This window comes from Dendrobium catenatum, unplaced genomic scaffold, assembly GCF_001605985.2.
Source record: "Dendrobium catenatum unplaced genomic scaffold, ASM160598v2 fragScaff_scaffold_853, whole genome shotgun sequence".
NCBI lineage: Eukaryota > Viridiplantae > Streptophyta > Magnoliopsida > Asparagales > Orchidaceae > Dendrobium > Dendrobium catenatum.
Genome location: NW_021319315.1, coordinates 3,632,218 through 3,650,325, shown reverse-complemented (window position 1 = coordinate 3,650,325; position 18,108 = coordinate 3,632,218). Strand labels below are relative to the sequence as shown.

Here is an 18,108-nt window from a genome sequence, read left to right as displayed (position 1 = left end):
AATTCAGCACCTCGGCGATGCGATCCCTCTCTCCTCCCACCAAAATCAGCCCCCCTTCTGTCATATCCCATACTCATCTCTTCCCTCGAAAGAGGCTCTAGAGGAGGCATGTCGTTCTCTTCCTCTAGGATCTCCACCTCCACATTTCTCCTCCCCCGCAAGGGGTTCGGATTTCCTCCCATGCCATGGCCGTCGGCGATCTCTCTTACTTCCGATGTCGCCGGATTGGTTTTCATCTCAAGTAGTTTCTTCAACATTTCCTCCATTGCGGTGAACTTCCCCTCCAACCTTTCATTGTTGGAGGTGATTTGATTTTGAAGGTTGAAGAATCTTTCCTCCAAATCGGCTTTCAATTGGCCGACTTCGCCTTCCAAGACGTCAACCTTCTTTCCGACCATCTTTCTTCCCTAATGGATCTTCAAGAAAATCACTTTTGGGAGCCAAAAGCTCGCTGAAAAATCAAGATTTTAGCCGCTTAAGGTCCCAAAAACGACGCTCTGATACCAATTTGATAGGAAATACTTGATTTCAAGTATTTCCAAATCACTTCTACAGCAAATCTCGATGCAAACTGCTGTTCACAGCAGGAAAAACAGCAAAACAGTGGGAAAAACAGGGAAAAGCTGAGAGAAAATTGGAAGAACAGCTTGTATTTTACTAGTAGAAGAATAAAATAGCAAGATACAATTGATCCTCAATTCGAGAGGAGGATCGTTCTCTCCCAAATCTCTGGCAACGCCAAGAGCCCAAAGAAAACCTAAATCTACGAGATCTCAAATTTCAGCCAAATTCAAGATGCCCAAACCCTAGGAAAAACATCTATTTAATACATAAAATTCAAAAGGAATTCCCTAAACAATCCCTGCAATCAATTTCCCTCCTAAACTTCCTCAATTTTCCTTCCTGAAACCGTCCCGCAAGGCGTGCGTCACGCGCGGCTTCCGCCCAGGCGGAAGCAATCTCCGTCGTTTTGTTGTTTCGTCCGTGAACCGGTCCCGCCTGGACCGGCTAGACCGGTCCAGTGGACCGGTCTAACAGATACATCTTAAGACTCCCCAGATTCATATATTTTGTATAAAGTGGCCTTAAAAATATATAGATTTGATAGATTTGGGCTTATATATCTGCATTTGTCAAATGGCATTGGGGGTGCGCCAGCTTTACACCAATCCGACCAAGGAAATCAATTATTACTATCTTATAATTATGGAAGCCCAAAGAAGCTGAGTGTAGGACTTATATATCAACTTTTAGGAGAAGCCCAAGAATAAAGACTTACAATCCCTCAATTTTAAAAAATTCCAATAATGGATCATACAACCTGACTTTAAAAGTAAGGTGGCTCTGACTCCTTTATGTTGATTAAATTGGAAAGTTACGTTCATGGATAGAGGACACATAAGTATTTGTCTAAAGATGCTAATAATAACAAGATCGTGCAAACTATGATTTTGGAAAGCTCTATTATGAGATTGATTGTGAGATTTGATGTTTTGACTTTAATTAAGAATAAAGGTAGAGTACTTTATTAATAGAAACCTTATAAGGTGAGACTTACAAGCTTCAATATAAAAAAAACTATTGTATGTTAACCAAAAAAAAGAGATTTCTACAAATGGGTCTTACGATCTTATCCTATAGGTAAGATGGTCAAAAGAAAATATAGAAAATCTCAAATTGAGGAAAGACAAAAGTATTGATAGATTGATTTGATTGGCTTGGTTTAAATTGATTTGATCAAGTTTTGAGTGGCACCATGCAATATGCATATGTTTGTGATCTAGGCATTCTGATATTGCCCATATTAAAGTTTAGAAATCCAAGAAAAAACTCTGCCACTCAGTGGACTGCATATAGCTTTTTAGCTTTTAGCAGTTCCATTCAACTTTGGGATTTGATATCCTCTTATTAACTGAAAGTCTCTCTCCTCTTACTACTCTATTGGGATATCATTAAGGCAAACTTAATTTTCTTCAAAAATGTTCATTATATTAACAAAATTAGTCGAGTCAAACTAACAATTTTTTAGAAGTCATATTAAGCAATTTCTTTTGCTTTATATAATCCTTTTTATGTGTGCAAGAAACTTATAATTGAGCTTTAATAATTTTAACACTAAACAAATATTTCATGAGTTAATTGATTAGATAGCTTTCCTAGTGAATTGACCTAATTGTAGGTCCAATGCTATATTGGGGTTAGGGTGGGCAGAGGAGAATTAAGGTTCCATAAACTTTATTATATCAAAAAGAAGAAAACCCTCAAATTCAAGAGTTTTTCAAAGTTTGATGAATATGTGAACTCGAAGGATAATATAGTGATTTAAATGACCCTAGGCACCAGCACAAAATCCAGAGGTGCCACACTTTTTAATAAACTATAGAGTGACTTCCTCCATTTTAAGAATTTTATTAGTATTTTAAAGAATTAAAATGATTTAAGTTTGGTCTCATTTGATGTTCATTGAGCTTGTCTAAATGTGTAACATTAAAACCAAGATATCCAAGTAAATCCAACTGACACCATGGGCCCCTCAGGGTCTTGGTTTAAGGATTCTAATGCCATTTTTTATTTATTTTGGGACATATGAATAAATTTAAATTATTTTGAATTTAATAAGGTTAATCCAGTGTTTATTTTGTGTATGAAAATATAGATTTAATCATAAATATGATTTTTCAATCAAAGTTGCTCGAAAGTTATACCATGTAAAAGTTTTTTTTCTCTTGAATTATTATAGAAATTGTCATATTTTAATCACTTTATTAAATTAGTTATTTAATTTTGATTGGTTTAAGGTTTTGGAAATTATTTTAATTTTATTATTTCTTGTTGTCTTTTTTGTGCTATAGTGACAACAATGTAAACCATTTGAATTAAATTGAGTTGTCATTATTTTCTTAGCAATGTTACAAATGGTTGGACTTAACAAGTAATCATTGATTGCTATAGTGGAGGGATTTTATATGTCCATGTATTTTTGTGGATCCTACCAAAATACCTTTTTTTACAATGGCAAGAAGTAGCCAACTAGAGGATTTTAATCTAGAAGTTGAAAATTAGTCATATAGTGAGCCTTTAAACCGTCACACCTTAGGCTTCATGTACTTTTCCCTGGCAAAAAGATCAAGATCATTGATTGTAATTAGGCAGCCAGTCATTCGCCCCTTTGCTCTAGTTATGACATCTTTGTCTAATGCTTCTTTGGACACTTCATGGAAATTAAGCATACACCAACCTACTAGCCTTTAGGGTTAAGTGCATGAGGGCTATCAAGCTGTAACTTTAGCAAAACAGAAGGTGGCACTTGTAAGTTGTGGTGACTAAAAAGTTCAAAGGTGAATAACAACTTTTCCAAGATATACTCTAAAGTTCCTTCTCCCCCATCACCAACCACGATGAGAAAAAATAGGGCAAGCTCATCCCTGACCATTATAGACCCTGGTGAATGCCAAAGACAATTGATAGAAGCTCAAGGCCCTACAGATTTTGAGGATCGTAAAGGGTCCTAAAGTAGGAGGTGATGAAGCACATGGAAGCACAGGGCATCATAAACTATAGGATAGTACTTATTTGCTTGAAAGGCACAACAAACAAGTGTTGCAATAGGGACCATGGAAACAATCATGAGCATAATGAAGCTAGAAGAAGAGCATCCTAGTGCATAAGAACAAAGAAAGGCCTTAGGCTTAATGCCATGCAAGCAAATAAAGCATCAACACATTTGATAGAAAATAAGCCCTACTAAGAATATAACAGGGCATTAAATAATCTTTACATAACAGAATCCAAAAATGCTAAATAAAGAAATTAAATATTAAATTAATCAAAAGCTTTACTTCTACTAATGCAGCGTAAAACGGTTTCATAAATAAAGTCAAACCAATAGATAGGAAATGGTTTCAGCATTTGGGATATGCATAAGTATGGAAACGTTTTGTTCTATAAGCAGCATCAAGAAGGAAAGCACTGAAGGCCATTCTTCTATTGTTCATTTACCTACAAGCACATTCAGATACATAACAATTAAAAATTAACAAAAAGCAGAAGATAGAAATCATAACACGATTCTTCAATTTCCATGGAACCAAATTAGATTAACAATTTAAACGAGAAATTTTTCAGCGACAGAAATTTCTACAACTGAAGGAGCAAGAAGAAACCAATTACATGATACTGATAAAAAATATTCTAAGAGATATTTATAAGCAAATACCAATTCAAATCGTTCTGATCCTACCTGGCCGCCTGCTCAGAGAAACATTTGCCAGGCCGCCTCTGCCGAAGAGCATGTAGGTCTCCTCCAGGACAATACTCCATCACCAAGCAGGAATGCTGCTCCGTTTCAAAGTGAGTGTACAGAGTGGGCAGAAAAGGATGGTCAAGGCGCTCCAAAATCTCCCTCTCGGTCTGCGCTCTCGGAAGCTTCTTCCGGCTCTCCAGAGCCTCCTTGTTCATGATCTTCATGGCGAAGCAGCAACTCGTTCCGCTGAGCTCCGCAAGATAGACGGTTCCAATATCCCCACTACCGAGCTTCTTCTGAAGCCTGAAATGGCCAAGCACTAGGTCGCCGTTGCGAGATCTGACGGCCCGGATCGCCTTCCATCGGGCGTCGTTGCCTTTGTGGGGTTTACTCCAGACGCACGACCCGCCGCTGCTCGTACTGCACTCCTCACTCCCATCGCTGCTCGTGCTCCCTTCCCCTCCTTCGACGATACCCTTGCCTTCCGAGGACGAGTGCTCCGCTATCCCAGGCTGTTCTTGCATGGTACTCGGATCCGACGATCCGAGAAAAGAGATGGGGGCGGAGTCCCCTCCGCCGCCTGCTGGGATGCAGCCTTCGGGGCATCCCGTGTCCTGGTTTTTGACGAGAAGCAGTTGCCTCAGAGAAGAAGAAGGATGCAGTTGTTTCTGATCATTGCGAAAGCGACGGCAAAGGTCTTCGTGGCCAGAAGCGGCAGCACTTGGGGCCGTAAGAGGGCTCTTGGGGGCGGAGGAGATGGTTGATGCAGCAGCCATGGAATCGGTAGGTCGTCAGATGGAGATTCTTCTACCATCCATGATTAGCGACTTAAAAATGTAGCATTCCGTTGTCTTCTTTCTCGTCTATTAATTTCTTTGTGTTTCCGAGAAAATATTCCGAGAATAAATGGGTTTATTGGACGCAAAAATTGAGCTAAAGCAATCGGCTTCTCTGGCGAGTAAAAAAAGTTGAAAGAAAATCTTAAAAAAGACAAAGTACGTGTCGGTAAAGTCTTCAATTTAAATTTTATTTATACTAAATTTCTTTGATGTTATAATTTTATAAATATAAAATTTAAAGAAAAAATAATTTATGATTAAATCAGTTTAAAAATTAAAAAAATCTAATAATTTTCAAAAAACAATTTTTGTTTTGGATGTTAAAAGAAAAATGTCGGACTTGTTGACTCGTTATCAGTTAGAAAACTTTGATATAATAAAACATGTTATTAATTATATATTTTTAAATAAAATATAGTTATATATTTTTAATCAATATCTTGGGTCTTAAAATTTATATTTGTTGATGTGCACAAGTTTAAGTGTAGATTTAGTTTAGGAGAATAATTTTTTTATAAGATTCATAATGAGTTTGCGCTCGATCAACTTTATGATGGGATGCATGGACTTTCAATTGTGATCGTCTATTTAAAATACACGGCAATTACTGAATTATGATGGTCATAAAATTTGCTTGATTTTAAGATGAATAAAAATCAACTCAAACTTATTTTAGTCACGAAAAAAGCAAGAGTTGTATAGATTTATATATGCATTTTAGATATTTTACAAATAAGTAGCAAGTCATAATAGGAGCTGACATCTTGCAGGCCCCATTTGCATATGCCTTTAAGATATTTTATTATAAATAACTAGTGGGTCATAACAAGAGCTGATACCTTGCGGACCCTGACAATGAAGACTCATTTAGGGGTCATCAACCCCAACTCGACCAAGTTGTTAGGAAGAACCTCTCTCTCTCTCTCGCTCTCTCTCTCTCTCTCTCTCTCTCTCTCTCTCTCACACACACACACACACACACACACAAAAGAAAAGCCAAGGTTCATATGGACCACTCAGATCGGGACTTGTCCCTCAACAATTAGCACACTCTCAAAGCCACTCACTTCCACATTAGGCAAAAGTGTCATCAATGAAATTTATCATCCAAGCTATAGGGAAAGACCTTCATAAGAGAATTCAAGCTTGCCTCAACACACTCATGCAACCACAAAAGTCTACAACCCTACAATTGAATAGGCTCACTTCCCACATCAAAGCAATCCAAGGGTTCCAACAAAAGGGTCAGCAAGGCCTTCAATGGGCTTGTAAGTAATAGTCTTCTCACTTGGGCCCTTATCAATGGACTTGCCTACGTTTACTTAATCGTGGTTACTTGGCATAAGGGGACTCATAAAAGGGAGAAGAGTTGAATAAAAAGATATAGCCATTCTCAAGAGCAATTAGAGCCAGACATGTATCTAAGGTAGTCCATACCGGTAGCTATTTGATATTGTACTTTTTATTCTTTTTTATGTATCCTTCCGAGCAGTCCTCAGATCCCCAAGAATAATGGGTGAAGAAAAATATTTTGAATTTTTTGGCACTTTTTAAAGAAACAATTGGTATAGTGATACACTTTCCCCAAAATTTCTTCTTCTCTTTTCATACTCATCATAGGTTCTCGGGTCATATCCTTCTAAACTTGTCTACTATTAATGTCTAGTGTCACCCATGGACATATTTGGATCCAACACCTTGAAAGTTACGATGAGCATGGATTAGTATATGTGACTAAAAGATAAGCATAGATTAACGAGCAAGTCAATCCTAAACCATATGTAAACATGAAAAAAACCAAAATATAATACTCGTTAAGATCTTGTAGATATAGAGGAGAGATTGACAAAGATGATTCAAGATACTTTAGTGGGTCTACAAAGACATACACCAAGGGAGAGCACCCCTCAGGGATCCGCTGACTCAATTATTTTCAATTAGAGGAAAGTAAGCATAGTACTAACCTCGATGCCACTCACGCTATGACTATGTTGACCTCATTTTTGTATGAGGTCACTTGGACCAATCTTGACCCTAAACCAATTCAATTTCCAAATCAATTCAAACTCTAGGATCCTCCTAGAATCCTGACATTAGGATCTACTCTAGACCTCTAGGACCCTTCTAGAAGTCAGACTTTAGGATCTACCTAGATTCCCAAAGAAAATTAATATATTTTCAAAACTATATATATATTTTTATATATATTTTTTTTAATCAAAACAGACTAGCGATGAAGAGTTAACAAGTTAATTAAATGATAATATGCAAGTGCATGTGTCACATCAAATAATATAGAAGTGAGTTGAAAATCGTTCCCAAGGGAAGTTAAATGTTCTAAAAAATCATCTTATTACTAATTTTACTAATCGTTATATTTATCTTACCATAGATGAGAGGTGTGTGCTAGTGAAGGAATCAAACTACAATACCCTAGAAATGAGTTCTAAAGTTCTAAATAAATATGAACTTATGATAGATAACGATTTATGTGCACATAGATTGGTCTATCAATTATGTGATGTTAATTAGAGCATATTTAATTCCTCGTCTTTATTGAGCTGATTGGAGTTCTAGCAAAGTCATTAATTTCACCAAGGTTTAAACTTCCTCCTTAGTAATTCAAAAGTCTTATGTAAACATGTCTATATTTTCAAGCAATTTGTTTAAGTTCTTCTATTTATTCCACTATGCTTTCATCTAGGATATAGATTGCACTATATTTTAATTTTATGCATGGCATATGCACAACTAAATTAGATTCGAAGGAACAAGAAATAGTAATGAAAAAAATCTTTAATTTCATAGACCTACTCTATGTAACACATGCATTCCTATCAAATTACATATCTAGAAAATTAAATTAGCTAAGCATTGTACTAAACATAATAAGGAAATTAATTATTGCAAGTATAAAAATAGTTATAATAGTTTGAATTAAGAAAGATAAAACTCAAATTAATGATAAAAATGGCTCCCAATCTCCTTTTGCTCTTTGATCTCACTTTCCCTCACCCACAATATAGAGAATGAAAAACTGCACTAAAATAATTAGCCCCCTCTATTGAAATTCAACCAACAATTTATATTTGAAGTTCAATAACTAATCATAGTGCCATGGCGTGGTGTTGTGGTACTCCAAAATTAGTTAACATAGAAACACTTGAAAGATGTTCCATCATGGTGCTTTGACTAAATCAATGTGTTATTTAGTGACATGACTATGTTAATTGCTCTGTTGCTACACCTGGACAATTCGGCATTATGTGCTTAGGGTAAAAATTCATTGTTCTGATGCTCAGATCCTCTGTAGATGCGGCACATTGCTCTCTATATTGGTTTTATTCCCATGCCGCTACGACGCTCCAAGAACTGGCATTGTGATGCTTAATGGCAATGCTCTGGCTCTTTTATATCTATATTTTTGGCATCCTAGCACTACGATGCTCTTAGGTATGGCGCCACGACACTACTCAATCATTTCTCGTTTTACCTTCATTCCGTGAATTTCCTACACAAAATGATAATGTAAGATAATTTTCATGCAAATTATGATAACTTAAAACATCATACTTCACAAACTAACAAAAGTCCTCAAAATTAAATTGTTACTTGTCCTTAAGTGATCCATATGCACAATGTTTTAGATTTATCTCATTTTCCTAGAATGCAAGTTTTTGAATTTAAAATATAAGAAAATAACATCTTTAGGGATTAAATAGTATTGCTAATTGTCAATAACTCAATTATTGCAAATTTTGATAACATAATACTTTATCTTCATTATTATTCCCTTTAAAATGAACTCCTAAATGTGTATGTGAACTTTATGAATATCTTAGCTAGGGTTTAATGGTTTTAAGTTTAAGGGAACTTCAAATTTATTTATTTTTTCAGTCATAGCATAAGTCTCCTAATGTATCATGATTCCTATAATTCAACTTAGGGTTGAACATCCTTAGATTGATTAAGTGGGACATTGATTTTAGGTACCAAATTTTGATATTTTAGTAATTAGCTTTCCTTCCCTTTTCTTTTTCTTTTTATTTTGATTTTGATTTTTCTTCTTTTTCTATTTTTCATGTTTTTGTTAAGTAATTCTTAATGATTTTGACTACTTATTGTACTCTCCCACTTGTGTAATCTAAGTTGGTTCTACCCAAGGTCTTTTATAGATATCTTGATTACATTAGTGCACACTTATGATATGTCTTAAAATTAATCTGAATAATCCATTCTCAATAGAATTTTAATCAATTAATCCTAAAAAGTAGTCAAGAGCTTTAGTACATTTTAGGAATCTAATTTATTAGGATGTACTAATTTTGATGATACTACTAGTTATTGTCAAGTTTGCTTAATTTTATTATTTTTTTAGTTTGAGCACTAATAATCACATAAATTATTATTTTTCTTAATTTAATATTTATAAGTTTACATTTGAAATTAATATAAGATAATAATTAATTAACATCTAAATGTGCAATAGGAAAATTTAAAGGCAATTAATAAAATTTTAACATTTAAAAAAGCAAAACATAATTTCATTATGCATCCCTCCAAACTTACATTTAAGCATAGAAATGAAAAAAAAAAACATACAAAACAAGGGAACTCTACTTCCCTATTCCTCATCTTATCCTTCTTTTTCCTCCTCTTCTTCTCCTTATTCGTTTACTATATTTATTGATAAACCAATCCTTTTGAAAGGATCACTACAAAAAATTCAGGCATTACCAACAATTTTTTTCCGGCGATTCATGATAGATTTTTGGCGGTTTTGTAAAAAATTGGCGATTTTCTAGTAGTTCAAAAATCGTTGGTAAAAATCGTGTAGCAAATGATTTTCGGCAGCTTATTTCAGGAGGTGGAGACGGCCGGTAATTTTCGACGGTCATTACGCCGGTGATGACAGGTTAATTACTGGCGGCATACCGGCTATCAAAACCATCGGTGTTACCGACGGTCAAACCGTCAGATTTTCGCCAATTGACCGCCGGCCACCGCCAGTAAACTGCCGGTAAATCACTGGCGGCTTACCAGCTGTTAGAACCACAATAATTACCGGCGACTAAACGACTGGATTATCGCCGGATAACCGCGGCCATCGTCGCTTTGGTAGTTGGAGCTAGAAACTATTTAGAAAAATTCTCTTTTAGTGCCTAACCTCAAGCATATTTGTTAATGATTTTATAACTAGATTAGACATAATCAACATATGAAGCATAATACCCTAAACTTATCTTATTCACAAACCATCTAAGGCAAGTCTCTCTAATCCTATATGTCACTGGAACTACTCCAACCTTTTCCTGGATATGCTCGTTTTATATCCGATCTCTAAGAGTAAGTCCACTCATCCATCCAAGCATTCTCATCTCAGCAACACTTAAATATTATGCTTCTCTTTTAATGGCCAAAATTATGCACTATAAAGCATTGCATTCATAAGATATTTAAAATGTGTACTCTTATTAAATGTGTACTAATAATATCTCAATCTATTTCATGATGACTATGAACAATAATCACAAGATATCTAAAATGTGTACTCTTATTAAATGATTTGATTGGCCAAAATCAGCAAGAAGAATATCATGAGCAAACATTAAACCCCAAGGTACATCATCTTACAAATGTCTAGTGAGATCATTCATGAGTAAAGCAAAAATAAATGGACTTACTACTAATAAGATATCTAAAATGTGTACTCTTATTAAATGTGTTCTAATAATATCCTAATCTATTTCAAGATGACTATGAACAATAATCACAATATATCTAAAATGTGTACTCTTATTAAATGACTTGATTGGCAAAAATCAACAAGAAGAATATCATGAGCAAAAATCAAACACCAAGGTACATCCTCTTGCAAATGTCTAATGAGAACATTCATGAGTAAAGAAAAAAGAAATGGACTTAATGCTAATAAGATATCTAAAATGTGTACTCTTATTAAATGTATTCTAATAATATCCCAATCTATTTCAAGATGACTATGAATATTAATCACAAGATATCTAATATGTGTACTCTTATTAAATGACTTGATTGGCCAAAATCAACAAGAAGAATGTCATGAGCAAAAATCAAACACCAAGGTACATCCTTTTGTAATGTCTAGTGAGAACATTCATGAGTAAAGCAAAAAAGAAACGGACTTAATGCTGATCCTTGATTTAATCCAATAGAAATAGGAAAAAACTTGTTCAAACGCAAACCTATATATGTTTATCTGCTTGAAAAAAAATACAAACCTATAAATTGTTCGGACGGCAGTTTCGCAGGTGGATTGCGATCATGCTTTGATGCCGAAGTGGGGGCAAGATGTTCGGCTGAAGGGAGGTTGTCGGTGGCTGGAATTCTGCGCAGGAGTCGCGATCGATTGTGAGAGGCGCTCTGATTTTGGAGTGGGGGCAAGCGTGCGAGAGAAAGAATGCAGGAAATAAAGCAGAAGGCTCGGGATGGCTAACTTTAGGGCATTTTCTGGCGGTTCTGGCCGCCAGAAAAATTTCACTTAACATCGACAATCGTGGTCGCCGGTATTAAATTAACCGGTTCCATAGCTCGTGATTATTAAACCGCCGCTAATTCTGGCGACAGTTTATGAAAAACATCCAGTAAATACCGGCTGTCTATCCACTGGCTAAACTGCTGGTATTACCAGCGGCTATAGGAGCGCCAATAATAGTTGAATTTCCTGTAATGGATCAAAGATTGGGGCTACAAGAAAAAATAATCTTTCCATACCAATAAATATTTGGGAGTTCTTAAACATGATAACCAATGTTGCATTGAAGTACACAATTTACTGAGTTGTTGGTCCATGAGATAGTCCATTCTATGGCTCATTCCTTACTTCCACTACTGACTCACATTTAGAGTACTCTAGATCCTTGCAACTTGCTCCCTTAGATCGACAACCTAATCATATGGTCCAAGGGGTGGTTTTCATAAGCTAGATAGATTGACTTGAACTCTCCCTAGGTTCCCAAGAGGATGTCTTAAAAGATTGGATTTTTTTTTTATTTTTTTTTGTTAAAGCAGAATTAGGGAAAAGCTTTCCCAAGGTCTCATGAGACTCTAGCCTGAATACTATTTTGACCCAAACTCATTTCAGACTGCATGAAATAAATAAATAAAATCCCTAGCCTTTGGGAATGATTTCATTCAATTTGGGATGATTTTGGGTCAAAATAATTTAAATCTTCAAAATTAAACACTTAATATATATATATATACATTAATATTTAAACTTTAACTAAATTTTCCTTTTGACCTTTAACAAATCCGAACACTGGACAACTACACAAAGAGTAAACCAAAGAATGATGCCCAAAACCTATTGAAGCAAATCCCTTAACCATATTCAGGAGGGACTAATGAATGCTTTTTCCTACATCTATGGTTAGGCCTATCTGGATAGTGTAATTAAGGAAGGCCCTATACTTAATAATATCACTAATGTTTGTGGTAGGCATTATTCTAGTAGAGATAAAGTAACACCAAGATTTAACTTCTAGAGAAATAGCAGAAGTAACATAATTTACTATTTTACTCTCCTTTATTTTTCATTGGGCATTGGCACCGAAAATAGTAAGATATTTTAAGATATAATTATAATTTATAGGTGCATTCATAAAATTAGAATAGTAATCTAATTCATATTTTTGGAGCTCATAAATTTGATTTATTATTTCACTATCAAATGGGACCTATTTCCCTCTAATAAAAACACCATTGTCCTAGGATTCTTTTGTATTTGTAAGGAATTCCCTGATAATAAGGACTATACATGCCATTGGCTCATCACAAAAATTGTCCCACCCCCTATTAACTATCATAAGTTCTACCTTTCCCCCAGACTCCTAAAGCATCTCTTAGAGATTAGTTGCTTGTAGACCAAAGAATTATTGTACCTTTCATGTTAACACTAAGATTTAGCTTCTAGAGAAATAATAGAAGTAAGATAATTTATTATTTTACCTTCCTTTATTTTTCATTGGACATTGGCACCATAAATAGTAAGATATCTTAAGATATCATTATAATTCATAGGTGCATTCATAAAATCAGTATAGTCATGTAATTCATTTTTTGGAGCTCATAAATCAGATTTATTGTTACACTATCAAATGGGACCCATTTCCCTCTAATAAAAACAATGTTGTCCTTAGATTCCTTAGTATTTATAAGGAATTCTATGAAATTAAGGACTATACATGCCATTGGGTCTTCACAACATTCTCCCACCCCTATTAACTATCAAAAGTTCTAACTTTCCCACCAAACTCCTAAAGCCTCTCTCAGGGATTAGTTGTTTATAAACCATAAAATGATTGTACATTTCTTCTACACCTAGACTTATGAACCTCTTCTTTTCATAAGAGGAATATGAAAATAAGGACCTCTACTTGCCAATATTAAATTTTAATGTTATTTTTCACTAATAGGGATGCTTCTTACAGACAAAGAATTAAGAAATTTAAATGAATCATAAATTCATGTACTTTAGCCAAATCATATTTATAAACATTATAGTGTTGTAATACTGATGGTGTGAGCTCTGCAGTGCTAAATAGCCAAAATATCAATATGTCAAACAAGGTACTAGCACTGTAATAATATGGTTAGGTAGCACTGTGGCGCTCTATATTAGAACATGAAATGATAGCTTTTTTATTGGTCCAATATAATGGCACTTAATACGTGTCAGTGCTATGACGCTGAGGAAGACCAATACCATAACACTTACATGCTCATCACTATGAGGTTTAAGTGGTTGTCATGACACTTATGATATTATTATGGCACTTATTCTCATTAAATTTGAGAACTCAATTCTTTAGTGCTTTAATTTACATTCTTTGCATTGCTATGAGGAAATTTGATACTACAACACTAAAATCATCAGGCACAACAATAAAATAAAAAATAATAATTTTTTAACTGTTAAGCATTGTGGCGCTCAAGAGTGTAAGCATTATGGAACTTTGGCAATTCAAATCAATACAAGGAGGGACCATTAGGTGCTCCTGTGACTAGTACGCCACTGCCAAATACATTATTATACATATCAAGATTTCAACATGCAAATAAAATAAAACAAAATCAAATTCAAGATCGTTATACATATCAAAACAACAGATAACATATAATTTAAAATTGTGTAACCTCTCAACGAGCTTTAAGTTTTTTAATCTTTAGCCAAATTAAGCTACAACTTACTCAGAATGATCCAAACCAACAGTTACTCTGCTATGAACTATGTCCACTCCTCGGTAAGGTTTCAATCTCTAATCATTAACTTTAAAATTTAGTCATTTTTTCTTATCTCGAATCTCTATAGCTCCATAGGGGTATACCTTTACTATAGTGAATGGTTTATAACACTTAGATTTTAACTTCTTAAGAAATAATTTCAATCTTGAATTTTATAAATGCATTTCTTGTACAAGCATAAATTCTTTCTTAATTAGCTTATGATCATGTCATCATTTAGTTTGCTCTTTATAAATTACGGCATTCTCATAAGTCTCATATTTTAATTCCTCTAGCCTTAGTTGTAATAATCTCTTCTCTTTGCATCATTTAATTTGTAGTTTAACTCCTCAACAACCCAAAATACTATATACTATAGTTCTGCTAGCAAAGGATAAGATTTTATAAATACAAACTTATAGGGAGACATTCCTATTAGAGTTTTAAAAGCAATTTTGTAAGCCCATAAAGCATCATCTAATCTTAAAGACCAATCTTTCATATTAGGATTTATAGTTTTCTAAAAGATTTTCTTGATTTCCCTATTAGAAATCTCTACTTGTCCACTAGTCTTAGGTTGCTAAGTAGTTGCTTCCCTATGTTGGATCCAAAATTTTAATTCTTTTATGACAAAAGTGACTTCCCCCATAACTAAAGAGTAATGTATGTATTTTAAATATAGAAAAAAAATTCTTTTAGAATTTTATGATAATCAAAGCATCATCCTTAGGTGATAACACTCCTTCAATTCACTTGGAGATATAATTGACTACTACCATGATATATTAGTTTCCAAAAGATTGAAAAAATGGTCCTGTGTTTAATTAAAAAAGGATCGAGTTTTGAAAAAGATTATTTTTCTTTGACAGAATTTACTTTTTCAGAATTTTAGTTTTGGAATCAAACACTTCATGACTTATAATATATCATCTTGGAGGTGAGCATATCATTCCCTAATGGGATAGGATTACAAAATATTGAGCTTACCCCAATTATCGTAATAAGATTCAGGAAAGAATCCTATATGACTCCAAAGGATTAAAATGATGTTTGTTCTTGTATTTGATTATGATGATATGGGTAAATAATCATTAATTTTATAATCAAAATTATAATTATAGAACGACATATTTTTTCGTGGAAAGAGAATATTACCTATTATCAATCAATTGAATATGATAATAATGATCATTAAATTTGATTTTTCCAAAAATATTTAATTGAATTTTGAAAACTAAATTTTTAAAAATTTGATCTAGGTTTTTAAATCTCATATTAGCACAAGCCCTCAAAATTAATTACATCATAGGAAACCTAAGTTTCCTACAAATACTCTCAATTAAGATAAGGGTAAAATTTTTTCATTTTAAATTTTTAAAGATTGATGTCAAAAGGATGAGGATTGAAAATTCAACTGGGATTGGATCAAAATTGAACACTTATTTTTGGAGGTCAAAGGAAGAAAAATAGGAGGTGTTTGAGATGTTAGAATAATTCAAAAATATCTCAGCCTATCCTAAGTGTTGTGCTTAAATTTTGGGATTGAAGGAGATTTGATTATAGTTATTAATCTTATTAGAAAGTTGAGATTCAATTTCCAGATGTTGATATCCTTTAGTATGAACCTGCCTCAGAACCTAAATCTAAATTTGGCACTGAAAGTCAGTAGCCCCTACCTAGCTAACGCAATGCAAATTTTGGCTTATCCCGGTCATGATTAGTGAGCAACTAACCACCTAGTCGAATAAAATCTATGAGTCCAATCACTTACGAAAGAGTGGTAGGGATATTGTTTAGTTAAGTATGAGGAATTGGGGTCAATATCTAAAGTAGATCCAAATTGACCCCTTAACTGATGTTGGGTAATTTGATATTTAAAGTAAATGAAATTAAATTTTAGATACAAATAAATTTATTTCTAATACAATACATGCTAGTTGACTCGATAACTTCTTAAATCAGAATAAAGCAGTTTTAGAAAAGGCTTAAAATAAATTTTAGCCTAGAGATTGCACAACTTCTCCTTGATAGGACTACACCATAATACGTCAGGTGGCCTGTTAGAACCCGTAGATGGGGAGTTGCCTAACAAGGAAGATAAGCAATTTAATATGATGCATAAAAAACTCTTGGCGATCCGGAACTTACTTCTTAAGTCATTAAGTTTTTATATGAGCTTAAATATTTTAAATTTAATTAAAGTAAAAAAAGTTTTATTCATATCCTCATGAGCCTTCGATCAGGTTCTAAGCTAAATCAAAATATGACATAAAATTGCAATTTTTTTTTTTAAAGTAGGCAATCCTAATCATAATCAAAGTAATTAATCAATCAAATCAAATCAAATTAATTAAATAAATTTAACAGTCCATATGACAAGTGCCACTTAATATTAGAACCTATGGTATATAGAAAAAGTAAAGTGGGCGGGTACTACTAACAATAAGCCTTAATTTCTAGTCCTAAGACACAAGTGATTTTGAGAATGAGATTCTCCTCATTCTTCACTTATTTGTCCTTCTATAGGCTCCTTGGATCTGTTGGGTCTGGATATCCAAATGAAAAGAAATCCCTCCCTCAAAGAGGGTGTTGTCTTTTCTCTTTAGATATTTTAAAACTATCCAAATTTGAATCTCTAAATGGATAGAACTCTCCTCGGAGGATGTTCCTTCCTTTTTGTATTCTAAATTGGATGTGTAACATCCCATTTCAAATCACTTTAACATTACAACTCTTCATTCAAATCAAATTACATTTAAAAATATAAAATTATAGACTCAAACATCCTGTAAGATTATCCTAAGTGGTTATAATTTGAAATTACGTCTCAAGCAGTTATATATTAAAATTAAAAGTACTTAAACTAGCCACATTTGGCCATGCTCTTTTGATTTAAAGGGGAACTTAGCATATTAAATCACGTGTAGAAATTTGATTAGTTTAAATTTAATTTTGCCCACTTTAATTTTAGTGCCTTATAAGAGCATGACCACATGCATAATATTATGTTAGCATCCAGATCATTCCTAATATAAGGGTTATCTAACAGTCATTAAATTAATTAATATATTACACAAATTAAAAAAACAATCATATAAATCAAGAAAATTAACCAGCATGCACTGAAATCTCAAAAAACTTGACACACAATAATAGGAAAGTAAAGTACTGGCCTAGTCTAAAATTAGAGTTGGTTTTCTTAGAAAATTATCTAAAGTGTGCTAGGTAGATTGTGTGGTTTGGATGTGTCTTAATGTGCTAAAATAAATTGATGTTTGGCATTATGTTGTAATTTTTAATTGAGTTGTAGACTAGTGTATAAGCTAGGGACATAGAAATACAAAAGAATATCATCTTAAATTTGATTTTATTTTAACACAATATTATTACATGTCCATATATATATATATATTATAGGTACCTAGCAGGTTTTAGAAAGGGAACTCAACCAGTCAGATCGCCCATCTAAACCACTTGTCTGTAGAGAACATAACTTGTCCAAATCAAGGAGTCATCCATCATGAGACTCTTATAGATTATTACAAGCTCAAGCATGCGTGTGTGTGTGTGTGTCAGAGAGAGAGAGAGAGAGAGTGGGTTTCTTAGAACAAACCATCATCCAAGCCATCAAGCCACCATTGATATCCCATGATACAACTATAGGAAATGCACACTTTAATGGTCCATGAATATGGCCCCCAAACTCGAATAATCCTTAGCTCATGATTATTATCCTTATCCCCTAAGGGGATTTGCCCTTCA

The 18,108-nt window shown here is 33.8% G+C and overlaps 1 protein-coding gene across 2 annotated transcripts in view; it reads right to left on the bottom strand.

Moving 5' to 3' along the window:
- Positions 1 to 5,171, bottom strand: part of LOC110097188 (serine/threonine-protein kinase D6PK-like) — a 15,099-nt gene extending 9,928 nt beyond the window's left edge. The window contains exon 1 of one of the 2 annotated variants that reach the window (XR_002303180.2): positions 4,241 to 5,171. Coding sequence is in view for 1 of the 2 variants with exons in the window: in XM_020823443.2 (XP_020679102.1) it covers positions 4,241 to 5,019 (779 nt within the window). In the remaining variant the exon portion in view is untranslated. The remainder of the gene's footprint in view (positions 1 to 4,240) is intronic. The other variant, XM_020823443.2, reaches the window with a different exon arrangement.
- Between the last annotated feature and the right edge of the window lie 12,937 nt (positions 5,172 to 18,108).